This window comes from Erythrolamprus reginae, chromosome 2 (assembly GCF_031021105.1).
Source record: "Erythrolamprus reginae isolate rEryReg1 chromosome 2, rEryReg1.hap1, whole genome shotgun sequence".
Classification (NCBI taxonomy): domain Eukaryota; kingdom Metazoa; phylum Chordata; class Lepidosauria; order Squamata; family Dipsadidae; genus Erythrolamprus; species Erythrolamprus reginae.
In genome coordinates this window covers 71327930-71354942 of record NC_091951.1, presented here as the reverse complement: position 1 = coordinate 71354942, position 27013 = coordinate 71327930, and the positions used below count along the sequence as shown (strand labels likewise).

General features: G+C 39.9%; 1 protein-coding gene across 1 annotated transcript in view; it reads left to right on the top strand.

Annotated features, from left to right (window-relative positions):
• PLXND1 (plexin D1) overlaps nucleotides 1-27013 on the top strand; it is a 208496-nt gene that overhangs the window by 113551 nt on the left and 67932 nt on the right. The window contains exons 17-20 of the mRNA XM_070738311.1: nucleotides 5917-6007; nucleotides 7810-8076; nucleotides 10347-10496; nucleotides 24504-24618. Of these exons, the coding sequence (XP_070594412.1) occupies nucleotides 5917-6007; nucleotides 7810-8076; nucleotides 10347-10496; nucleotides 24504-24618 (623 nt within the window). The remainder of the gene's footprint in view (nucleotides 1-5916; nucleotides 6008-7809; nucleotides 8077-10346; nucleotides 10497-24503; nucleotides 24619-27013) is intronic.

Here is a 27013-nt window from a genome sequence, read left to right as displayed (position 1 = left end):
GTCTGGGTGTATGGGGAGGAGCCGGAATGCCGACTCACTGTCGCATTTTCCCATTAGGGCTCCAACCCCACACTTCCTAACCATGGTCACGGCCGCATCAATGGATGCGTACCGCACCGAACAAAGTTCGTCAGGAATGAAATCATTCACTGACTCCCCTTTAGGAAAAGACAAGCGGTGAATCAACCTAGATTCACCACTCGCCTTTCCGGGGACCACCCTGAAAGGGGACCCCAGGATACGGGAAGGGCGGCTCCGGGAAGGGCCCAAGGGGCCCTCCCCCCGGCCACCTCCTCCGCCATTCTGGACCGAACAATGCCTTCAAGTCCCACAACCGACCTGAGGCTGTCGGACCTGAAGGCTTGCCCAAACCCCCATGCAAGGGATCCTGAATCCCCATGAGAAACCTAGCCAGAGAGCAGCCGCTCTCGAGCGAGGGTGGTAGTCCCTCAACCAACCCTCGAGCGTGCTTACAACCCTGTTGCAGCAAAGCCCCGACATGCAGCGAACGGGTCCCACACTGTGGTGGCCCCCGTACCCAACACCCCTGGCCCCGGCGGGTAAGCCGTCAAAAGGGGCGGAGGCACTACGGCCTGCGTTGGCGGGTCCGAACCCCCCCGCCCCTGACACACCCGGCCATATCAAAAAACTGCCCCAGGGGCCCGTGCCCCCGCAGTAGGAGCCGGCGGGGGGGCAAACCCGGTTACAGGTGCCCCCCCCGAAAAACCCCCAAGAAAACCAGGACCGGGTGGCCACCAACCGTAATCCCCCCCAGCAGGACCCCACCGGGGGGGGGCTTCCTAGCTACCCTGGCCAAGGGCCTCATCACCTTCCTAGGCTACCAAACGTTTAAATAATTAATGTTTGACCATAACAGTTGTACTGAAGTTGGACTACGACTTTACTGAAAGAGTAGTAGATCCTTGGAACAAACTTCAGCAGACTTGGTATATAAATCCCCAGGAACAGAATTTAAACATGTTTGGCTAAACATATATCCATCCTGAGATAAAATACAGTCAATATTATAAGGGCAGACTAGAGGGACCAATAGGTCTTTTCCTGCCCTCTGTGTGTCTATATAAATATATTAAATAATAGTAACCACAATTATCAATATCATTGTGTATGTTTTGTTTTACACCAGTTCTATTTTTGAACAGAAATGAAACCGGGGCCGCCCAGGCCCCAAAAGAGGGCAGCAAATGGCCGCAGCCCACACGGGCAGCGCAGCAGCAGGAAGCTGCCGCCAAGGGCCGAACTGCCCTCCAACCGGGGCCCCGAATGGGGGGGGACGCACACGTGAGCCCTCCGCCCGATCCCCACCGTTCCCGAGCTTCAATAGAGGGGCCAACAGCCGAAGACGGCACAGGCCCAGCCTCACCGCTGGACCCGAAGCCCCAACCGCTCCACGAGCCTCCGATGAGGCTCTCAAGATGGCGGCCGCAACACGCGGCCGCCTTTCCGAGCACGAGGAGAGACCGCAGGCCTCGGAAGGGCTGCTCCAGCTGCTCACACGAGCTGCAGCCTCTTCAAGCCTCCGACGAGGCTTCCAAAAGCGGCGGCCGCCCACGCGGCTGCCGAAAGGACTCCACGAGCAGACAACCATGTGTCTGCTCAGGTCTGCAGTCCGGGCGAGAAGGGAGAGCCCCGGGCCTGCTCGCCCTTATATAGGGCAAGCAGGCCCCGCCCGGACCAATCAGGAGCCTGGCCAATCAGGCCCTGATCTCCCGAGCGAAGTCTCGCATCGCGAGACTTCGCCCGGGATCCAAAATGGCGGCCGCCATGAGGGACCGTGTCTCCCGGTCCCTCCAGCAAAGCCTGCCTGCCGGGTAAGTCCGGCGCTGCCCTTTTATTGGCCAAGTGTGATTGGACACACAAGGAATTTGTCTTGGTGCATATGCTCTTATCTTAATACTAAAAGGGATACTGTTACATTTCAGATTATACTTTTACAAATCTTTAAATTTGATATGGCTTTCAGGAAGTATAGTTATTCTCTGCTATTAAAAAGAAGATACAATAGCACTGGGCCTCTTCAGATCAAGCATTTATTTTAAAAAGCTGCTTTATTTTGCTAACTTGTCTAAGACTATAATAAAGCAGTCTTTAAAAAATAAGTCTAATTGAACATTCTGTAGACATTTATAGCTATTGACTTACCTCCTAGCATTTACAGCAGTCCAACATTGCCAGCAGTTTACCTCAGAGCAATTGGACTCCTTGCAGCTAGTTTCATTTTCAATTCTAACACATGGCTTGCCTGTTTCTGAATTGGCTATGTGCTAGAGGTTGATACTCAATTGCTTATTCAGGCTCTGGGCTGCCCTGTTTGCTGCAAGGAGGTTCGACTATTGTAACACTCTCTAGATGGGGCTACCTTTGAAAAGTGTTCTGAAACTTCAGATCGTGCAGAATGCAGCTGCGAGAGCAATCATGGGCTTTCCTAAGTATGCCCATGTTACACCAACTCTCCGCAGTCTGCATTGGTTGCCAATCAGTTTCCAGTCACAATTCAAAGTGTTGGTTATGACCTATAAAGCCCTTCATGGCACCAGACCAGGATATCTGCGAGACCGCCTTCTGCCGCACGAATCCCAGCAGCCGGTTAGGTCCCACAGAGTTGGTCTTCTCCGGGTCCCGTCGACTAAACAATGTCGTCTGGCAGGACCCAGGGGAAGAGCCTTTCTGTGGTGGCCCCGACCCTCTGGAATCAACTCCCCCCAGAGATTAGGACTGCTCCCACCCTCCTTGCCTTTCGTAAACTCCTTAAAACCCACCTCTGTCGTCAGGCTTGGGGAAACTGAGACATCCCCGCTTCTTGCCTATGTAATTTTGTGACTGTGTGTATGTATTTATATGACTGTGTGTATGTATTTTATCTATTGGGGTTTTTTCTTTTTAGTCTTTTTAATGTAAAACTGTTATTTTAGATTTTAATTACTAGATTTGTTACCATGTATTGTTTTTTATCACTGTTGTGAGCCACCCCGAGTCTACGGAGAGGGGCGGCATACAAGTCTAATAAATAATGATGATGATGATGATAATAATAATAATAATTTTTTAAAAAATTGTAAGGCAGAGCCCAAAGGGTGGGGGTGGCTGGGTGGGGCTACATTCGGTGCACCCAAGTTTTAACTCTGTTTTGGAGAGTAAAAAGTAAAAAGGTGTGTTGTATACTCTAAAAAAACTGTAACTATTTTTAATGGAAGGAATTATTTTTAATACACCTTTACCCCTTTGCTCAATATGCTGAATACATTCAGCATATTTGGAAAGATTCCCTGTGAAAAGTACAGTTGATGAGTCAAGCACTTGTTCACTCTTAACCTAGTTTCAGCTAGGAGTATCAACTCCAAGTAATAACAAAAAATGTTAATTTTATATGCTTCGAATCATATAAAAACTTCAGGCAAATCCATATAAAATAGTATTATTTTATTGGTCCTCACGTCTTATATAGGTTGCATATTTTTATTAAGAAACTATTTTGCTCTTAAAATACATTGCCTTTGATGTCATTTCTTCTTCAAGGCCTTGGGGCTCCTGTTCCTTTCTGAATGCCTTATGAATTCACTCCCTTCTTAATACTCATTTAAGCATAGAAGTGTAATGTGAATAAAGGAAGGAGCAAGTGTACCTCAAGATCGTGTCACTCAAGGCTCCTGATCTTTAGTAGTTATTTAAAGGAAATTTTGACTTTTAATTACAGAGACCAAATTTTAACATGCGTGAAAAATCTTTGAAAGTGAGCAGTTGATGATACTTCCAGTTCTCACTGCTTGGTGTAAAATTATCTTAATTGTTTTATTCTGAGGATCAAGAGAAGTAGTTCAAAAATGTATGTCAGCAGCTGCAAAACGTAGCAGCTTATGCTTGGGAAAAAATGTACATTTAAGATTGAAATAAATATAATGCTAAAATGATATTGTACCAATGGCACTGGTACTGAAGTCAAATGAAAATCTCCTTCAAACACAGCAACACATAGGAATTATCACCACATTACACTCTCTATTTGTTTCACTGTTTTTCCCTGCTACAATGCTATGTTTTGTTTTACAATTATCAAAGAAAGTAGATTTTTTTTTTCAAATAAGTCATATCCACCAAACGTTTACACAGAAATGGTATGAGGCATGAGCTACAAATAGTTTCTGAAAATAGATAAAGTATAGCATATTAGGGCTTAAAGAAGCTTAGATGATTTGTGAAGTGCTATATGGGATATTCTGTTTGAGTATTTTTGAGATGAGATAGTTGTATTGTTATATTCTGATTTCCTAATAAGCCAATATAGTTAAAGCAGACGGGACATGAAGTTTGTGAAATAATAAAAAGTTGGATGCAAGAGAAAGCCTGGATAAAGGTTATTGGTAACCAGGGGAGATAGGCCATTCCCCTTTTCTGCTCTCAACGCCAGTGGCATGTCCTAGGGTCATTTCATTATTTCCTTTAATAGATTCTGCAGAACAGTTCCACATTTAGCTATCTAAAGGCAGCTTTTAAGGGGAGGAGTATTCAAACTTATTGTTTACTTGTAAGCAGCTGCTACTGGAGGTTTTGGTTTGGCAGCAAGACAAAAAAAATTATCCAAACTGTTTTCATTCAAGTTCAATGGTGAAATGTTTCTTAGTTAATTGATCATCTTCTGCTCCAGTGGCTTCTTGAATACTCCTGGATGCTATACAGCATCATTGCTAGCCTTGTCTCAGTCTGCTGTTAGCAAATGTCTAGAAGGAAATCATTCTCCTCTTATGATTCAGCTGGAGAGAAGCAGAGAAACCTAACAAGTATTTCTGAGACCCGATTGGATGAAGACAAGAGTAGTCATTGTAAAGATTTCCCAGGAGTTATTCAGGACTTTCAATAGCCTAAGTCTATAATAAATCATAAGTACCGTATTTTTGGACTATAAGACACACTCCCCCCCCACTCCCCAAAAATGGGTGGAAATATCTGTGCACCTTATAGAGCAAATATTGTGCTGGGGGTGGAGGTTTGGTATGCCACCGATCAGCTGTTCTAGGCGGCAGTGGTCTCCGCAGCCCATTTGTGGCGATCAGTAGCAAATGGAAGTGAATGGACTGCAGCGCCAAATAGGCTGTGCCGGCGGTAAATGGGCCATGGTGGCGAACAGGCTGTGGCAAATGGGCCACAGCAAACAGGTCATGGTGCCAATGAATGGGCCACGGCAGTAGCAAACGGGCAGTGGAGGCAGAAGCAGATTATTTCCCCTTGTTTTCCTCCTCTAAAGCTGATGTGCATCTTATAGTCCACGGTGTCTTATAATCTGAAAAATACGGTATCATAACTTGATTATGAATAAATAATGAAGTGTGTGCTGTAACATCAAGGCCCAATACCTGGCTTTCTGTATTTTCATCCAGATAGAAATATGTAATCCATGTGGCTTGGTTTTATTTTATTTTCATATATATGTGGAAGACATGTCTTGGTTACATGTAAATTTTACATACAGTCTATATATACTTGCAAAGTATATGGATAAAATAATCCACATGTCCAATATAAAGTTTCTGCACTGTTAATAAAATATTATACATTGATGTCCATCAAAAACCTTATTCTACTTAAAACAGCAGAAGGTTGCCAAGTCTTCCTAAAAGTGGGGGAAGAGGGGGAGAACTATTTTTGTCAAGTGAACATTGTGACAAAGACTCAGGGACAAATGCAAATTTCTGTGTCCTTGAATCTAAGTCTTGTTTTTCATATTATAGGTACTGGGGAAATGTACTTATTTCATATTTAATAAAAATATTTATTATATAAAGAATTCTTAGGATTGTTCCCATTTACTTATTAGGCTTATATCTCCCATATATAGCACTCCCCTTCAATTTTTTCATATAATCCCTTACCTTTCTGTTTCCTTTTATTCTGATTTAATAGTGGCGGCAGAATCATCACCGTGGAAGGAAATGGATTTTTGATGGCTCAGAGTGTATCAATGGTTGTTCGTGCTGTTGGAAAAGAACAAATGGTAAGTTTTCACCAGTGAAAAAGTAAGGAGCAAAATGTGTAAAAATGAAATGCAGGACACATACTTGAAAATATTTACTCAGTAAGTACAGAAGCCTCAGTTTTACTTTCTATCTTTACAGACAATTTTACTGTGGCGTTATTAAGCAGTTTATGATTCCACATGTATCTTTCATCAAGACATTTCAGTAAATCTTCAGAAAGCAATCAAATGTGCTAGGTTGTATATTTGAGCTGCCGTCAGCGTCACAGTTTCGTAGTTAGGAGATTGTTCTTAAAGGCTAATGAGATATGTTTTTGGAGACACTGGTTTTATTACTCATTGCCATTATTTTTTTCTATTTATAAAATGTTTGGATTGTAAAGTTTTAAGTTCATGGGAATTTAATTCCATTGGGAATTGGGGAGGGGAGATCTTGCTTAAAATGACTATTGCATAGTCCTTTTTTTCTGGGGATAATTTAGTGCTGATGTTCAGAGGTCTGGTTTTTTTGCTGTCAGCTATATGAAATAAATATAAAAATCAAATGCCATGCATATTTCATCTAGTTATCCTCATGTTTAGTAAGTTAGGCTAAAAGAGAATGAGCTACTTGGTGAGTGACGAATGCTGGTCATTCAGTAGAGAAAATTCTAAAGAAAGACAGTTTCAGCGTTGGATGCTTTCTTTTCAGTTATATCCTATGGACTAGAATTTGTGGTTTGAGTTGTATGGCTTCTGCCACTATTATATTTATGATTTTGATCAGTGCTTCTTCCCTTTCTTATTTTCATATATTATGAACAAAGAAATGCAATTAATTTTTTGCAGAATTGAATCTCAGATTTTCCATTTAATATTTTTTCAGTTTCAGTAAGTTAAACTTTGCTTCTGTTTACCTAGCATCTCTTACCTCCTGTCGTCCGTAAACCCCAAATGTACTTTTTCAAAAGGAAAGTGGGCTTTGTTTTTCCTTGGAGATGCTTTGCTTTTCATCCAAGAAGATTCTTCAGTTTTGACTGAATGGTGAATCCATTCATTCATTTCTTTCTTTCTTTCTTTCTTTCTTTCTTTCTTTCTTTCTTTCTTTCTTTCTTTCCTTCCTTCCTTCCTTCCTTCTTTCTTTCTTTATCAAAACATGTAATAAGATTGGTATAAACATAAACAAAAGCAAAGTAGATTCAGGTAAATTTGTACAATAGTAAGACAGGGATGGTAGGCACAATTATTAAATTGATCACTCTCTTGCTGAAGTCGTACATTCTGCAGTTGAGTTTCGAGTGGTTTACATTGAGTTTGAATCTATTATGTGCTCGTGTGTTGTTGCACTTGAAGCTGAAGTATTCATTGACAGGTAGTACATTGTGGTGGATGATTTTATGAATTACATTTAGATCAGATTGAAGGCGACATAGCTCTAAGCTATCTAGGCCCCAAATTTCAAGTCTGGTGGAATAAGTTATTGCAATCAGAGAAGTGGAGGACTCTTCTTGTGAAATATTTCTGGACTCTCTCAATTGTATTAATGTCCGATATGCAGTGCGGGTTCCAGACAGATGAGCTGTATTCAAGAATTGGTTTAGCAAATGTTTTGTATCCTCTGGTTAGCAGTGTAATATTGCTAGAATCAGACTTCAAACTCAGAATTCAGACAGAATCCTCAAAGGCATCAGTAAAGCTGAATTACACTATAGTTTTTCACTCTATTTCAGCCATTGGTGGAAGTATCTATTTTTGTTTTCGTGAATGCAAATATTTAAAAGTGTTGCCAACTTCACAGAATCACTTTTGTCTATGTTTGATTTGCTTTCTTCTGTTTTTAGAACTGTAAAGTTCACTCAGACACTGAGATTACCTGCCCTTCACCAGCTGCCTCCAATCTTACTGGAAGCAAGCCAGCCTTAGTGGACTTTTTCATCAATGGACTCCTATATACCGACGAGAGCCTTTTCCCCTTTGAATACCCGGAGGAAGCTGTACACGTTAGCAAATTCCATATGGAATACTATACAGACCCCCAGTTCTTCACAGCCAATAAAGAGAAAATGATTAAACATCATCCTGGGGAGCCTTTCACCCTTGTTATACATGTAAGAATTCGGAATATATGGACACTGAGAGTGAGGAGTATGCTTAATGTGAAAATATGAGGGAACATCGCCCAGAAAGTAGTGCAGCACATTTTTTTCTGCAACAATTATTTATTGAACACAATGGAACATATACACAAGAAAGAATGATGTTTCTTCTACACTCCCAATTCTCCACGTCATCTCCATCCCTTTCTATGGCCTTCCTCCAGCGAGACACAAGGGCATATTTGCCCTGTTGGTACCACTCCTTGTTGTGGTAACAAAGGCATTTCTGCACTGTGCAAATCATCTGTAATGTCCTCACCCTCTGTGCCCAGTGACTAAATGTACTTCTGTCAACTGCAAATTCTCCATAAATTGTACACAAACGTTTGTGAATATTCCCAACAGTTTCTTTCTCCGCAGTGAGAAATTCAATGACGACACACTGCTTGTAACTACATCACTTATAGATGCCATTTCAAAACACTGCTGCAGCTACGCTATCTGTATGAAGAAACGCAAAATTTACACACACACTCCTGACAATTCAAATAATGTACAGTAATACCTCGTCTTACGAACTCAAATGGTTCCAGAAGTAGGTTCGTAAGGCAAAAAGTTCGTAAGACGAAACATTGTTTCCCGTAGGAAACAATGTAAAAGCGATTAATGCGTGCAAAGGGGGGGGGGAAATCGCAAAATGGCGCTCCACTGGGCGCCGCCACCTGGCTGTCACCTTTTAAAATTCTCGCCGTTCCCCCGAACCTGAACCCAAACTTTTCGGGTTCGGGAGGCCGCCGAGAAGCGCTGCCGCCCAGCTGTCACCTTCTAAAACAGCCGGGGGGCTTCTCGGCGTTCTCCACATTTCGGCCGCCAGGAAGGATGTCTTCGTGACATCAAAGCTCCGCCCATGGAATTCCCTATTGGGCTTCCCCACCTCCTTTCCACCCTCCAGATCGGCCGAAAACAACAATGCCAATCGGAAAAACGGCGCTCCACCGGGCGCCGCCACCCAGCTATAACCTTCTGAAACAGCCGGGCGCTTCTCGGCAGCCTCCCGAACCCAAACCCGAACTTCCGGGTTCGGCGTTCGAGAGAACGCCGAGAAGCCCCCCGGCTATTTCAGAAGGTGACAGCCGGGCGGCGGCGCTTCGCAGCGGCCTCCCGAACCCAAAAAGTTCAGGTTCGGGAGAACGCAGAGAAGCCCCCTGGCTGTTTTAAAAGGTGACAGCTGGGCGGCAGCATCCAGCAGAGCGCCATTTTACAATCTGCGGTGGGTTCGTAAGCTGAAAAAAGTTCGTAAGAAGAGGCAAAAAATTTCCGAACCCCGGGTTCGTATCACGAGGGGTTCGTATCACGAGGGGTTCGTATCACGAGGGGTTCGTATCACGAGGGGTTCGTATCACGAGGTACCACTGTATATCTAAAGTTTCGCATTCGCACCATTACTGTAGGCTGAGAAAAAAAAGTGGTGCATTATCTTCTGGGCGACCCTCATATTTAAACCTCCAGGGGAAAAGAATCTTGAGAAGACAACATTGTCCGGCATAAGCAGATTGTCACCTTTAATAATTTCATTGATTATGAATTGGAGAAGGAAGACTTGGCTCAATTATACAGTAAAAATTTAGCCATGAGCATTCAAATAAAAGTCTGGTCTTTTTCTAACAACTTAAGAAAAGGGATAAATAAAAACAATCACAAGGGAACAAATGTATGACTGAATAGTAATTGAAAAAGCATTCTTATTCCCCAAAAACACCAGCCTGCTCATTCTAATTGCTTTTCTTAAATAAAGAAGAACATTTTGATAAAGTAATAGGATGAACAAGAAAAAAATGCTATTTGAAGGCCATTATGGTTACTTAAAGTCTTCATTAAGCTTCAGAAGCACTGGATAGTGTATTCATCAACGGGGAATGTAAGCACTACCTTCCCTCATTCAGTTTTTCCCCAGATTATTCTTCATCTGTTTCCCATCAGGTTTTAATATTAACTATCAGGTAAAGATCAAAAGCACAATTTGCGTTCAAGGCTTTTTAGCTCAGGTTTTCTATTCTGGGAATTTGAAAGGGATTGGTAAACAACTCCTGTTTTTATATGCATTAATATCTTAGTTAAAATAGAAAAATAAGGAGGATGGGAAGAGAATTCCATATTTGTGCCTTGAAAAAAAAATGAAACGTACAATCTGAGAGCTTTGAAGTCAGTAACATTCAGAAATGTTGAGGGCTGAATTTAGTTCCTGGTAGAATGATATTGCTCTTCTTTATTTCTCTTATTAGAAAGAGCCTGACAACCTTGGTCTGGAAAGCAATGAATATGAAGTTAAAATTGGCTTAATTTCCTGTGAGATCCAAATTGTTTCTGACAAAATCATTCACTGTTCAGTCAATGAATCTTTGAGCACTTCTGAAAGAAAACTCCCTGTTACGGTAAGTGATATCCAAGATGTATATAATTTGCTTTGTTGCCCATCTAGTCTCTTACGCCCCATGGAATTTGGCTTCTATTACGAAGTCCAACTAAAAATTTAAAATATTTTACCTTTGGCATCTTTGTTGAAAGAAAACAATATGAAAACATTAATAAAAACGTTCAAAGGTTATAAATATGGGGCCACAAAAAAGATAGCTTTGTGGCATCTTAAAAATGAATATGTTTAGTGAAAAATAATAATATTATGGTTAATAATGGTCAAAAATTAAATGTATTACATCTTAAGACGAGGATAATTTCCTTCATTCATGTCGATGTTCATATTCATACCCGCTATCTTGTACATATTTGACAAATAAACAATCAAACAAATATTAGGTTTTGCATAGTGACAAGGACTACATATCCAAAGTAGTGAGAACAAAAGAGGTTTCAGGAGTTTTGTCTTGTGGAAGAGGTTTCAGGGGTTTTGTCTTTTAAACCACCCACTTCATCTGTTCTTGAGTGGACCCTGAGAAACCCAAAAAGGATGCTGATTGGGTACAGACAGTCCCTGGAACACACATTTTACAGGTTGCATGAGATCATTCTTACATGAGATTGAAGAATACATGAGTCTTACATCCCAAGGACTGGACATGGTCTTATCATGCCAAGTTGTTTCATTCACCACTATCTTTATATGTACAGGTTGTCCACCCCTATGTTAAAACCTTTTAAAATATGGTCTGAAAGGAAAAAGAAAACCTCAAGGATTGCATCCAGTGATTTGGGAATTGTTAAATGTTGCTGAATATTGCCTTCTGAGCATCAAAATACAGTGGTCCCTTGACTTTCACGGGGGATACGTTCCAAGACCGCCCACGAAAGTCAAATTTCCATGAAGTGGAGATGCTCCCTTCCTCCCTTCCTTCCTTCCTTCCTTCCTTCCTTCCTCCCCCTCCCTCCTCCATTCCTGGTTTTATTTACCCCCAGAAGGGGAAGCTCAAGGCAAGAGGGATCCAGGCCAGGACTCGAAGCCCGGATTCCAGGCCGGTCAGCTGGGAGGTCGGATGCTATCACTAAGGGAGACGGCTTAGTTGGGTGGGGGAAGAAGATGCGGCAGCGGGCGGCAGTAAGGCTCGGCTTCAAGTGGAGCATACCAATACTCTGAGAATTAAAGGGGAGGGATTGGGAGGCTGGGGCGGAAGCGGAGCTTTTATTTAAAGAGGCAGGACGGCTGGGGTGGGGGGGAGGAGAGTTAAAACGCACAGTATTGTACATTGGGCGACTGCGGAAAAACATTCAAATGTTTAAAAAAACCACTGAGTATTTTTTAATTAATATTTTTTGAAAACCCGTGGTATAGCCTTTCTGTGACAGTCAGACCCATATAAAGTCAAGGGACCACTGTACACAACATCTAAAAAGACTTAACTTTTGATCAGGAAAGAGGGGATTGTGGAGATTCATTGTACTATGGTTTTTAAAGCTATCTCTATAATGAACAATATTCATCACAGCTTCTTTTTTAATTCATCCCACCTGAGGCTAGAAATAATGTTTTGGATTTCTTTCCCACAGAAGCCGGAGGATAGGTGAAAATCCAATTGAGTTGCTCACACTGTGTAAAATCCTGTGCTTTTGTTTCCTAGGCTTTCTAGAATAATATTTGTCCATTTAATAGGCTGCAATTTGCTTATTGTATTGGTCTTAACCTTTCTGATGCTTTTATTCTTTAATATTTTAATGTATTTTTTACTATTGTGTTGCTGTGCCTGTTGATAAATGGAAATGGCTCTTAGAGAGATTATGGACTGTGCTTCAGTGGATTATTTCAGGCAGAATTTCGACAGCCATCTATCAGGGTTGCTTTCATTTGGATTCCAGATGTCAACATGCAGCAAACAATACCCATAACCTTTTGCCCATATTTTTAGATCTTATTAGAAAAGGCCATATAAATTAAATTAAATTAAATTTATTTAAATATATCTTAAAATAGGGGTGTACTTTTGAAAAGCTGAGGGAAATACCTATTTCACCTACCCATAAATAAGCCCATTTGTGAATTAGTCTATTCGGGGGGTGTATTTTGGCACCTAAAATTATTGATTTATTCCAGAGTTTCTATGGTAATAAGTACATAATTAGAAGGAATACAAGTGGGCTGCAGTTGGGAATATTGATGTAGATTTAACTTCTATACAATATTGCCCTCTATCCCCCATGTCCATAAATGACAATAATTCCCACATATGGAAGACACCAAAGGAGACATACTCATACATACTCATGGGTGAAGATTAAATGTGCTCCCTATCCATTCTGTTCTTATTACCTAGAATGGAAAGCCATGTATTCAGACTTAAACTCCCCTAAGTTGCTCTTTGCCTCTTTAAAATATAATGCTTAAGTGTTAGCAAACATTTACAAGGGGTGAGAAGAGAGGAAGAAGTAATTAATTCAAACAGAAAAGGAAGTATCTTTGTGTGCCATTTGTAACAAAAATCTTCCAATGAAAGACCAGAAAGATTTTATCAAAATGACTGGTTGTACCCAAAATAAATAATGAGATGGAATAATTAAAAATCATAGAATGTGGTTTGTTCCAAGTGGAAATAATTTAATGATGAATTGTAAGTCTTGTCTACCATTAATAATTGTATGATCTATGTGGTAATTCTCAATAGAGTCACATTTTCCCCTTCTCTGAACACACACAGACCAAATACACACTTAAGAATAACAGATTGGAAGGGATTTGGAAGTCCTCTAGTACATATCAGAGGTGGGCCCCTCCCAGTTTGAACAAGTTTGCCCCAACCAGTAGCAAACTGCTGGTGACATCACGATGGAGTCATGGAACCGGTTCGATCGGTTTCTGTGGGAGCCACCATCTCTTTTTTTAAAAAAAAATGGGGAGGGAGATTATTTTTCTGGGTTTTTTTTCCCCTCCTGTGCATATACAGAAGCCAAATTTCCAGTACTGCACTTGTGTCGCCATCTTGTTTTTGGTTCTTTTATTTTTTATTTTTTCACTATTGCGCATACACAGGCGCACAAAGCAAGTCAGGGCCATGCAGCACGAGAGGAAGTGAACCACTTAGAACCCACCCCTGGTCCATATGCACTGAATACACTGGAAGAAACAGCTGCTATTAGTAAGAAGTACTTTCAAGAATTGTCAGGACAGGCTGTGGCATTAATTTTGGCATTAGGAACTTGGTCAGATTTTTAACTTAATAACAGATGTTCCACTCCAAATTTTATTTATTTATTTATTTTATTGATTGATTGATTTTGTCCAATACACAATGAGGGTTTTAGTGGGTATACACATAGTAAAATACATAATGAAGGTTATAGAGGATATACTCCTAGTAAAATATATCTAAGAAAAAATAGAAGAGAAGATATAGGAATAAAACATATCAATGAAAGAATAGAAGAAGAGACATAGGAATAGAAGAAAGGTATAGGAGATATAGGAGAGCAATAGGACAGGGGACGGAAGGCACTCTAGTGCTCTTATGCACGCCCCTTACTGACCTCTTAGGAATCTGGATAGGTCAACTGTAGATAATCTAAGGGTAAAGTGTTGGGGGTTTGGGGATGACACTATTGATAGCAATCCTTCCTTATTAGGAGGAGAGGTTTCCATTGCAATACTCTACCTATTGGTAGAGTATTCTCTACCAATAGGGTTACAAGGCTTTGAAAAAGGAATGAATATTCCTTGGGATTAAGATGGGTGAAGGAAAGTTTGAATTGTATCCTAGTAAAAATGATGGAGCCTGACCCTATCAAATGCATTCCTAAAATTAAGGCTTCCAAGAATACATATAACATAATGTACAATGTGTTTTCAACAGCCAATGCTTTACTTACCAGCACTTATCATCTAAATAGCAATAACACTTATATACCACTTCACAGTGCTTTACATTCAGCATATTGCCCCCTCTGTTACTCTCAGAAACACAGGATTCTAGGTAATGCTTCCCTCTCATGCTTAATATTCTTTTCCTTGTACACAAGCTTTCTTCAATATGTGATTGATTTTGTGATTTTATGAGTATCTCTAAGCTCGTAACCTATATCTTGCTTTTCATACTGTTCATACATTGGATACTGAGGGGTGACAGGCAGAGATTTATCTCCAAGGCCTAGTAGTATATGGCATTACATTTTCTGTTTACTCACTCCAAATTGCCACCCTTTTCAGTAAATGTATTCATATTAAATTGGCAGAAAATGTTTTCATTGAAAGAGGTAAAAAGAGAGGGAGGAGTAAGGACAAAATCATCCTGTGAAGTGCAACATTTTATAAACATAAGATGAAAACTAAGCCAATGCAAATTGAGAAAAGGTTGGTTTTTTTTTCATTTTTGAGGTCTTTATATATTGAATTCCATTGCCAAAACAAAAACCAACAAATATAATCACTGAATTTCCTGATATTTGTCTAATAAAATCAGATGTTAATTGTTAAGTATGCAGTTCAAGTTACTAGAGAAAAGTCAAAAGTTGTAGATTTTGCATATTCTTCACTGATTGGTTGGCCGCTTGGCGCTAAAATTGTATCAATGTCAAAGTTGCCTGTTGCTGGGGCTGGTTTATATAAATACTGTGTTTCACGGTTTTTGCTTCTGAGCGCCTCAGAACTTGTTATATAGAAACTGTTAGTGTGTATTGCTCCTGTCAGCTAATAAACAAAGTTAACTGTTTACTGAGATTCCGAGTTATTACATTAATCATAATAAGGAAGATAAGATCTGTGACTGCATGAACCGCCTTTATGTAATTTCATGTACACTTTCTTCAACGGAAAAATAGTCTATGCCATATTAGCAACTTATCCATTCCTAGACTAGTCATATCACATCAGTTGTATACAGGGGAAATTTGGGTGCTTTTTCAAACATTTGGCATCTATTTTATAAGGATTGTCTAACAACAAGAAAGACAAGTTTTAGAAAATATATTCTTCACCTCAAACTGGTTGGTTGGTTGGTTGGTTGGTAGGAAGATAGCTAGATACAATATGGAGAGAGAGAGGAAAAAGGGAGAGAGGGGGGAGGAAGGGAGAGACACACGGACAGACAGACACACAGAGAGAGATGCAGTTACAGTACAGTACAGGTGGTCCTTGACTTGCGACCAAAATATGAGCACAACATTTCTATTTTTAAGTGAGACATTTGTTAAATGAATTTTGTCCCACTTACAATTTTGCTTGCCATAGTTGTTAAGTGAATCACTGCAGTCGATAAGTTAGTAACCTGATTGTTAAGTGACTCTGGCTTCCCCATTGACTTTGCTTGTCAGAAGGTTGCATGGGCCAAGGTCATAAACATGAACCAGTTGTCAAGCATCTGAATTTTGATCACATGATCATGGGGATGCTGCAAAAATCACAATTCTGAAGAACAATCATAAGTCACATTTTTCAGTGCCGTTGTAACTTTGAGCAGTCCTCAAATGAACAGTTGAGGACTACCTGTATTAATTTTTGGAAGAAGAAATCCCAGAATCAATACTACTGAAGCTCTGAAGCCACAGCTCAGTTGTATTGCTTAGTCCTGATTCTATAGTACTGTATTTAGGTCATCTGATGTTCCATTTCTTCTCCTTGGCAGACTTTCATTGACATCTGGTAAAAAGTCTATGTTGTCATTATTGTTGTTGTTGTTGTTGTTATTATTATTATTATTATTATTATTATTATTATTATTATTAGTCTTCGGAGAGGGGTGGCATACAAATCTAATAAACTATAAACTACTATAAACTATTATTATTATTGTTAATTAGATTTGTATGCCGCCCTTCTCCAAAGACTTCCAAGGTCATCTTTGCCCTTTTTCTTCTTTCTCATTTATTTTTCTCAATGCTTTGAATGCTTTTCTTAGCTGTCCATGTCATGTTTCTGCTTAAAAGCTGTCCTTTCCATGAATCCATTTAGCTTCCTTCCATAAAACAAAATGGAAACTATTAGAAAAGCTGAATTAGAAAGGCCATCATAGTAATAATAAGGAATACTGGGGTTGTGATGCAACAATAACCGGAAGCCATGAATTCTCCATTTCTGTTGGATATTAAGCCTATTTTTAAAAATTATACTTAGTACTTGCAACTATTGATGAGAATAGGTTTCAGTCCAAATCAGACTTATCCATTGCTTAGGTGTGTTAACCCGTTCCTCTGCAATATATTATCTTCCCCTCGTCCCAGCTATTATTTACCTCAGATTTGTTTGTTTTTGGTGTTGTCAGTAATATGTTTGGGAAGAAACCACAGTTGTAAAGGATTTATGGTAGAATAGTAGGCCAAAAGGAAAGGATTATCCCTTCTGCATATATTGCCATTGGATGTCTGTGCAATCATTTTAAAAAGCAAACCCAATACAGTGGTACCTCGAGATACGAGTTTAATTCGTTCCGGACCTGGGCTCTTAAGTCGAGCAGCTCTTATCTCGAACGACTTTTCCCCATAGGAATTAATGTAAATAATTTTAATTGGTTCCAGCCCTCAAAAAACTCACAAAGTTAGTCTAAATTATGCAGAAAGACATGTTTTTAATGAAGAAATGTACATGTACATATAAATGAATAATGAAGTTTCTTTCACTTAACTTGTAAACTTTCTTAAACTTTTAAATTTACATATGTTCAACTTCTCTGCCACCCAATCCTGTAGGACAGAGGTCCCCAACCCTTTTTGCACCAGGGACCGGCTTTAAGCGATCAAGAGAGGAATGGGTGAATGAATGGACGGAGGGTGGGAAGGAAGGAAGGAAAGAGGGAAGGGACAGGAACAGAGGAAGGAAGCAAGGAAACTTATGAAAGGGGAGAGTAAGAGAGGAATGAGTGAAGGGAGGGAGGGAGGGAAGAAGGTGGGAAGGAGAAAGAAAAGAAGAAATAGAGGAAGGGAAGGTAAAAGAGAGAAAGAAAAAGAGCAAGAAAGAAAGAAAGAAAGAAAGAAAGGGGGAAGGGACAGGAACAGAGGAAGGAAGCAAGGAAACTTATGAAAGGGGAGAGTAAGAGAGGAATGAGTGAAGGGAGGGAGGGAGGGAAGAAGGTGGGAAGGAGAAAGAAAAGAAGAAATAGAAGAAGGGAAGGTAAAAGAGAGAAAGAAAAAGAGCAAGAAAGAAAGCTGCAAGCACCCCCCCGAGCCCCCCAGGCCGGCTGCAACCTTTTAAAACACGCGCGCTGCTTCGCAGCTGTCTCCTGAAGCCGAACGCGGAAGTTAGCGTTTGGCTTCAGGAGACAGCTCCTTGGCGCTTGTATCTCGAATTTGGGCTTGTAAGTAGAACAAAAATATCTCTCCCCTCCCAGCTCTTATCTCGAGTTGCTCTTAAGTAGAGCAGCTCTTATGTCGGGGTTCCACTGTACAGTGGAACCCCGACATAAGAGCTGCTCTACTTAAGAGCAACTCGAGATAAGAGCTGGGAGGGGAGAGATATTTTTGTTCTACTTACAAGCCCAAATTCGAGATACAAGCGCCAAGGAGCTGTCTCCTGAAGCCAAACGCTAACTTCCGCGTTCGGCTTCAGGAGACAGCTGCGAAGCGGCGCGCGTGTTTTAAAAGGTTGCAGCCGGCCTGGGGGGCTCGGGGGGGTGCTTGCAGCTTTCTTTCTTGCTCTTTTTCTTTCTCTCTTTTACCTTCCCTTCCTCTATTTCTTCTTTTCTTTCTCCTTCCCACCTTCTTCCCTCCCTCCCTCCCTTCACTCATTCCTCTCTTACTCTCCCCTTTCATAAGTTTCCTTGCTTCCTTCCTCTGTTCCTGTCCCTTCCCCCTTTCTTTCTTTCTTTCTTTCTTTCTTTCTTTCTTGCTCTTTTTCTTTCTCTCTTTTACCTTCCCTTCCTCTATTTCTTCTTTTCTTTCTCCTTCCCACCTTCTTCCCTCCCTCCCTCCCTTCACTCATTCCTCTCTTACTCTCCCCTTTCATAAGTTTCCTTGCTTCCTTCCTCTGTTCCTGTCCCTTCCCTCTTTCCTTCCTTCCTTCCCACCCTCCGTCCATTCATTCACCCATTCCTCTCTTGATTGCTTAAAGCCGGTCCCTGGTGCAAAAAGGGTTGGGGACCTCTGTCCTACAGGATTGGGTGGCAGAGAAGTTGAACATATGTAAATTTAAAAGTTTAAGAAAGTTTATAAGTTAAGTGAAAGAAACTTCATTATTCATTTATATGTACATGTACATTTCTTCATTAAAAACATGTTTTTCTGCATAATTTAGACTAACTTTGTGAGTTTTTTGAGGGCTGGAACCAATTAAAATTATTTACATTAATTCCTATGGGGAAAAGTCGTTCGAGATAAGAGCTGCTCGACTTAAGAGCCCAGGTCCGGAACGAATTAAACTCATATCTCGAGGTACCACTGTATAAGTCTAAGTGTTATTGCTATAATAGTATGTGGTCCAACCCTCAAGGTTTTTTTAAAAACTGAACTGATATAAAATACAGTATATTCTAGTGCTGTGTCACTGTGCCAGTGGTTTAGATCTTTTGTCTGTAGAACACCTCTCTGCGGTTCACTTAAATGACCCTCTCTTTTTTTTTACCCTTCTGCATGAGTCTGAAAAAGTGCTTTAAAAATTATCATTTTAAAATTAATGCAATTCAAGTAGAGTCCTGGAAAGAGGGACTGTTTTAAAGAATAGCAATGAGGCACTCTGCTTAGGGGCATGCAATGCAAGGCCCAAATAATTTTAGAGTTCACAGCTATAATATTGCTTATAAATGCTCTCCATTTACTATTTCAGTTTTTTCCACTTCTTGCTTCTACTTCTTTTTTATTCTCTCCATTCATCTTATAATCAAAACTCTACCAGTGGAGGGTTTTTAAAAAAATATAAAACATGTGAAAACTGCCAAGATTCTGTTTTTGTTGGCTGCCGTATTTTCTGTATTGTAATAGGCTGGAATGTTCTGCCAGTTTTTAAAAGCTATGAATAAAAGCTACATGTTTTCCTTATCTAATTAAAGGAGAATATGGAGAGTTTTTTTATTTAATCACTATAATACATATTGATTTTTGTCTTCAAAATCTGAAGGCTAAAACCATGTTTGGCCAGCATTTAAGATATGTGAATAAATCAGTTTCTTCACCTGAAATTTCCTCTGGACATGTTAGACTTCTTGATATGCTGAAGTCAAATTAAATAAAGCAACCAACAGTGAGTTACTGTACTTCTCACTGAATGGGAAATGAGATAAAAATATATCAATTTTTTTGCCATTATAAGCACAAAGCACAGATGGAAAGAAAGAGAGTATCAAGTAGTCTGTTAAGTAATATGACCTGAAAAAAATTAAACATTGGCATTTTTAGAATTTTGGCTTTATAACTAATTATTAACTGTTCTTGCTGGAATTCTGTTGCATCAGTTTTCAGCTTTCTTCAACATATTCTGTTTATTCTAAGTTCTTGGATCTTCTTATAAACCTATTATATGGGTCCATTCCTGCCTTGTGCTGAATCATGATTCTTTCTGGAAATGACTATGCTGGAAATTATTAGACGTAATTTCCCATTGATCTATTTCTCATACCTCTACTGCTGTTTAACTGCCAGATTCATCAGTAGGTGAAAATTATTTCATTTATTTTGCTTTAATTTCCATTCCATTTTACCAACATAATATCATCGATCAAAAGATATCTTTGATCAAAACTGTATGAAGAATGACAGAGATACAATATTATTCAATATAACATGGACCTTCTGGGCCAATGGTGGGGGTTGGGAGGCATTGTGTTGCAGTGCTTCATCTACTTTATCAGGTGGTTCTAGTTAGTGTTGAGGGAAGAGATAGGACCCACAGGCCCTCATTGGTGGGGTGACTCAAGGTTCAACACTCTCTCTTCTCCTGATTAGTAAGGCCGCACTGGGAATACTGCATTCCATTTTGGTTGCCACGATACAAAAAGGATGTTGAGACTCTAGAAAAAAGTGCAGAGAAGAGCGACAAAGTTGATTAGGGGACTGGAGGCTAAAACATATAAAGAACAGTTGCATGAACTGGGCATTAGTTTAATGAAAAGAAGAACCAGGGAAGACATTATAGCAGCATTCCAATATCTCAGGGGTTGCCCCAAAGAAGAAAGAGTCAACCTATTATCCAAAAGCACCTGTGGGTAGAAAAAGAAGCAATGGGTGGAAACTAAACAAGGAGAGAAGTAGCTTAGAACTAAGGAGAAATTTCCTAACAGTCAGAATGGTTGATCAGTGGAATAGCTTGCCTCCAGAAGTTGTGAATGTTCCAACACTGAAGTTTTTAAGAAGATGTTGGATAACCATCTGTCTGAAGTAGTGTAGAGTTTCCTGCCTAAGCAGGGGGTTGAACTAGAAGACCTCCAAGGTCCCTTCCAACTCTGTTTTTATGATTATGATTAATATTTACAAGACTCCACTAGGTGAAGTCTTCTGTCAGTTCACAGCTTAGTATCATCAACATATTGATGATATCCAGTTTAACAAGTACAAGTGAAGCTATTTAGGAACTGACTCAGCATCTGGTGGCTGTTTGAATGGAAAGAATAGATTTTAACTCAATCCTGACCAAAGTAGTTACAGTGACCCGCCAGCAGAGCAGATGCCAGACTTGGATGATGAGGAGGTTGGGGAAGAACTTAGGTCAGTTCTGGAGCCTGAGGAAAGCTCTGAAGGATGCTCAGCATCAGACACAGAGATAGAGCCAGCCATCAGAGAGGCAGATGCCTTTGGAGTCAGAGATGAGGGAGAAGGAGGAATAGCTGTGGCTTCTTCCAGATGCAGGTATGCGCAGAGCAGATAGCAGAGGTGAACAATGGAGGACAAGGAGTCAACTCGGGAAGCAAAGCAAACATCGCCAGTGAATGGCCCCTCCCTGGGTGGGGAATAAATAGGAGGAAAGGGGAGTGGTGGTTATAGCAGGCAACCATTCTCATTTCTGGAGATTTTGCTCATTGTGTTTCGTGTGACAAAGGCTGCTTTGCCAGAACTGAGATTTGTTTTTATTTGAACTGATTTAACTTGCAGCCTTTCAGCTGGGAGTTCACGGCCTTGCAATTGTTGTAACAAGCTGATAAGGCCTATTGCTTCAGTTAACTCCTTGCAGGACTCTTGCCTGGACATTGTGGGTGAATTCAATTAATTCACTGTTCTGTCGGGCTCTCTGGTAGAATCCTCCCAAAAATTCACAGGTACAAATTTCAGACATACACACGTTTGAAAATTCAAAACAATGTTCTTTATAATGAAAATTCACTTAACCTAAGCCCTCTTTTGGTATAGCAAAGAGCACTTGTCTCCAAACAAGCTGGTAATTTATACAAGTCCCTTATCAGTCCTGTGATACTTAGCTTGCAGCTGTGAGGCAATTCAAAGTCCTTCTTTCACAAAGTGAAACACACTTTGCTCTGGTTTAGTTTCAAAGCGGGGAAAAATCAGCACACAAAAAGTCAAAATCAGTAAAGCAGTCATGAAACACAACAATCAGATAATCCTCCACAATGGCCAAACCCACAGGCTGCTATTTATAGCAGCCTCACTAATTACCACAGCCCCACCCAACCACAGGTGGCCTCATTTTCTTTGATAATAATCTCTCAGTTGTTGTTGCCTATGCATCGCTCTCCACATGCCTGGCTGTATCATTAACTCTTGTTCTGAATCCAAGGAGGAGCTAGATAATTGATCTCCTTCTGAGCTGTCTTTCACACTCTCCTCCTCCCTGTCACTCATGTCTTCTTGGTCAGAGGAGCCTTCATCATCAGATTCCACCGGGAGCAAAACAGGCCTGCAGCATGTGGCTGTCTCCCCCACATCTACAGTCCTTGGGGCAGGAGCTGGGCCAGAGCTAACCACAACATTCACAAGGTGTACATAAAGAGGGTTTTTTCTTTGTGAGGAGTCTGCTTCTTGCTTCTGCAAAGGCTGGGTCACAGCATCAGAATATCTGGTTCATTATATTCCCAACATTTGTCTTGAATGGAGTTACGTTTCCCCCTTCAAGAGATATGCACAATTTTGGAAGTCCTCCTGTTCCTTAAAGAACAGGTGGCAGCTGTGACCAGGACAATCTTTGTAGAGATGCATCTTTTGTGCCAGTTGTGCCACTTCCTTGATCAGGAGAATCTTCAGATGGTCATCCACACCCTGCTAAGTTCACATCTGGGTTGTTTCAATGAACTGTACCTGGGCCTTTAAGGCCATCCGGGCACTAAAAAGGATTCAAAATGACTTCAGCTGTAATGGAGATTCCTTGTGGTGCCCCATATGTCAGCTACAATTGGCTTCCAGTGCAGTTCCAAGGTGCAGCTTGTTGTCATTTGTTATCTTTAAAACTCATCATGTCATAGAGCAGTGATGGCGAACCTGTGGCACATGGAGCCATATCTGCTGGCACATGAGACGTTGCCTTACCTTAGCTCCAGCATGCATGTGCATGCCAGCCAGCTGATTGTTGGCTCACATAGAGGGTTTGGGAGGGTGTTTTTGGCTTCCAGAGGACCTCTGGGGAGTGGGAGAGGACATTTTTGCTCTCCATAGGCTCTAGGAAAGCCTCTTAATGGGGAAGGCAGAAAATGGGCCTACTGATGCCACTGAAAATCAGGAAATGGGCCATTTCCAGCCTCCAGAGGCCTTCTGTGGGGGCTGGGGGGAAGCCATTTTTGCCCTCCTCAGATATTGAATTATGGATGTGGGCACTTGTGCATGTACAATAGTCCATGTGCATGCGCTTTTGGTACCTGAGGATTAAAAGGTTCACCGTCACTGGCACAGAGCCTGGCAATCTGAGGGATCACCACTCTCCCATTTTTTCAGACATCCCAGGACATTTGGACAGAGTGAGTATGATTGAGATTACCTCAATTAAACACTGTTATCTGGGAAGCCAAGGAAGCATCATTTCTCTGTGTCCGCCACAGCCCTCTGGAACAGCATCCCCTCAAATATATGGAGGGCACTCATTATCATGGAGTTCTAAAAAGCCCTTAAAACCTTTCTTTGATCCAAAGCCAGAAGTTAATAGGGGTATGTGTTTTAAAGTAGCTGCTGTAACACAGGATTCGTTGTTTTGCTTTTTTTTAAATTGTTGTAACTTAGTATTAGATTTTGTAAACCACCCAAGGTCTATTACAGGGGAGTGTTATAACAAACAAATTAAATAATAAATTAAAAATCATTAGTAGTAATAATGGTTATTATTTTAATTTGGAAATGCATTAAGTCTGTAGAGATTCTCAGTCATTCAGGTCATGGTTGTCCCAAAGGTGCTTTCTCAGGAGACAACTGGACTGCCTTGTTTTTACTTCTGAAGACGTTTTGCTTCTCATCAAAGTAGCTTCGTCAGCTCTGACAGGATAGTGGGGATCCTTCCATTCCCCATTATCCTGTCAGAGCTGAAGAAGCTTCTTGGATGAGAAGCGAAACATCTTCAGAAGGAAAAACAAGGCAGTCCAGTTGCCTCCTGAAAAAGCATCTTTGGAAATGTAAGGGATACACTTCAAAGCAAAATAAAATTTGCGCTGAAAGTAAGTTACTTTGCAGATATAACCATATTTGGGGTATAGACAGTTCCTGAAAAGATATCTATTCTTTTAAAAATAAACATAACAGGAAAAAAACCACTAAGGAAGTTGACATACTTTCTACAAGGATTCTTTGCTGGTCAAGAATATTAACTTTAAACTTTTAATTTATATCCTAGTAGTATTATCATGTAACTTCTGTGTAGCTATTTCCATTTTTATTTCTTTTTGCCAATCTGTCTGAGGATTGCTATCCCCAAGCTCATTATTCTTTGTACACATACACAGGCCTGTGATAACACTTGTCAGATCTGAAAATGCTAATCAAAATAAGTCTTGCTATTAAGTTACATTATTGTGATTATTGCAAAATTAGAAACTATATTCTTTGCTAAGTTCAGGCATTCGTGTCAAGCATCTTCCCCCTGTAATTTGATTTCTTTATTTCTTCTTTCTTTTCATTAAATAACTGAGCGATAGCTTTTCTCTGTTCTTTCTTAGATTCAAGTTGGGAAATTCAATCAAACAATTGCTATGTTGCATCTTGGAGGAAGTGAAACCGCTATCACAGTTTCAATAGTCATCTGTAGCATCTTACTCCTGTTCTCTATTGTAGGTAAGAAACCATACTGACTCAAAGTGTGTTAAGCATGCATTTTTAACACACTGAAATTGTTAATAACTATAAAATAATGTACTTAATAGCAGATTGGGTGGGCAACATTTATGTGATGATAACTTTTTTCAGTAATTATTCTGGGATTTAAGGATTTTTAAAAGATGTTGAGCTTAGTCAGAAGGCAAAGCAGCAAAGCAGAAACATGATGATGACATTGTACATGTGAGCGGAACTCAATTTTGTACATTCCATCTCCATTTCAGTATGGAAGTCTATTGTTTTTCCCTTTTTTATATATTGATACGTCCAGACTCTAAATACACCTAACATAAATTAGAATTAGATTAGATTAGAATTATTTATTGGCCAAGTGTGATTGGACACACAAGGAATTTGTCCTGGTGCATATGGTGTACATAAAAGAAAAGATACATTTGTCAAGAATCATGAGGTACAACACTTAATTATTGTCATAGGGTAACTGTGTCATTTCATCATTTAAATTGGCAAGAAATTAAACTATTAAGCTTTGGCAATTATTTGGTGGCTCTGAAACATGCAGAAAATGATCTTGTGAACTAAATAGTCTATATTTTAAACTTAGTTTATATAATATAACCTGCATCCATACTTATTGTAGAAGTGGAACATTTTATCTTCCCGAGAAACATGAAAAGTGAATTATATCACTCCATACATTTCTGTCCTTGCAAGCCATCTTTAAATCTACCATGTCCATATATCACTTCATACAAGTCTTTTGGTTTTTGAAAGCTTCTTATATATACAATATTTCTCAATTTTATAATCTTTTTCCTTTTTCAAACAGGATATATATTTCCTTCCATTATTTCATTCTTTTTAACTTTCTTTTTCCTTCAATAATATTCTTCCTATGATCCTTCTTAACACTTCCAAAATGCCCTTTCCTTCAGTCAGAGCAGTGGTGGGTTCCTTCTGGTTCTGACTAGTTCAACCAAACCTGTAGCGTCCTGCGGGTGATGTCACAATGACATCTCAGAACCAGTTCAGTCGGTGCCAGTCTTTTTTTAAAAAAAACATAATTTTTTTTCATCTGAGCATGTGCAGAAACTGAATTTCTGGCCCTGTGCATATGCAGTCGCCATCTTGTTTTTGGCTTCTTTATTTTATTTTTATTTTTTTCGGATATTTTGGCATTGCACAAGTAAACCGGCAGCGAGTTAAGTTAGAACCCACCTCTGGGTCAGAACATCTCATTAGCTACTTAGCAGTCACTAGTTTTCTCAGTTTCATCATAAACAAATCAAACCAATCATGCTTTTAGATATATACCCATTAATTCTTGTGCCACTTCTAAGTTATGGAAAAACAGATATTTTATGCTCTGAATCATTTAAGCATGTTCAAAACATAACTAATGTAATATTAATATTTATTGGTTTAATATTTTTTATTGTAAACTGTCTAGAATCGCCTCCAGAATGCGATGGACAACATATAAGTTGAATGAATGAATGAATGAATGAATGAATGAATGAATGAATGAATGAATGAATGAATCGATCTCTGCTTTTCCCTAAATTATTTTTGGTTTTTCCCACACTATCATCACCCTAAAGATTCCTAGTTTTCATGTGCAAGCCCATCCTAAATCACATCAATTTATATTTTCTCACATAAATTTTATTCCTTGTATTCATATTTAAAATTGCCTTTGTGTAATATACTTCATGGTATTTACTCATTTAACTCCACTTCATGAGATCATACCTCCTTTATTCAGACCTGCTATATTTCCCCCTTTTCTTTTACTTTAAGAGAGGCATCTGTTTTTTCTTCCATAATTTGTTAATTTATGCTTTTCTAAAATCATTTTTTTAAAATTATTTATTTTGTGACTGAGTCATTATTGACTACTGGTACCTGCACCAGGCAGTTTTCTGCAGTTTTCTTGGCAATGGGAGTGGTTTGCTTTTGCCTTTTTCTGAGGCTGAAAGAGGGTGACTAGCACTCAAAATAAGACTTTTTAGGGAAACCAGCAGAAAAGACATCAAATGTAAATCATGTGATCCTCTGGCAGTTGGCAATCGGTCATAAGTATAAACAGGTTGCCAAGCACCCAGATCACAGTTGCATGACAAGTGAGCTGGGACAGCCAGAACTCCAAGGACTGATTGTAACCACCATTGGTTCACTGAGCGTTGTCATAACTTTTATATAACTTTTTGTAATGATTGCTGACCAAATGGTCATAGGCAAGAACTGCCTGTATACTATTTCCTACATTCAACTGACTTGAAAATATATACCCTATTTTGCAAGGTTGCAAGCGAAAGTTTTAATTTCTTGGTACAAAGGTACCATCAGATATACTACATTACACAGTTTTAAACCTATTAAGTGGATCAGG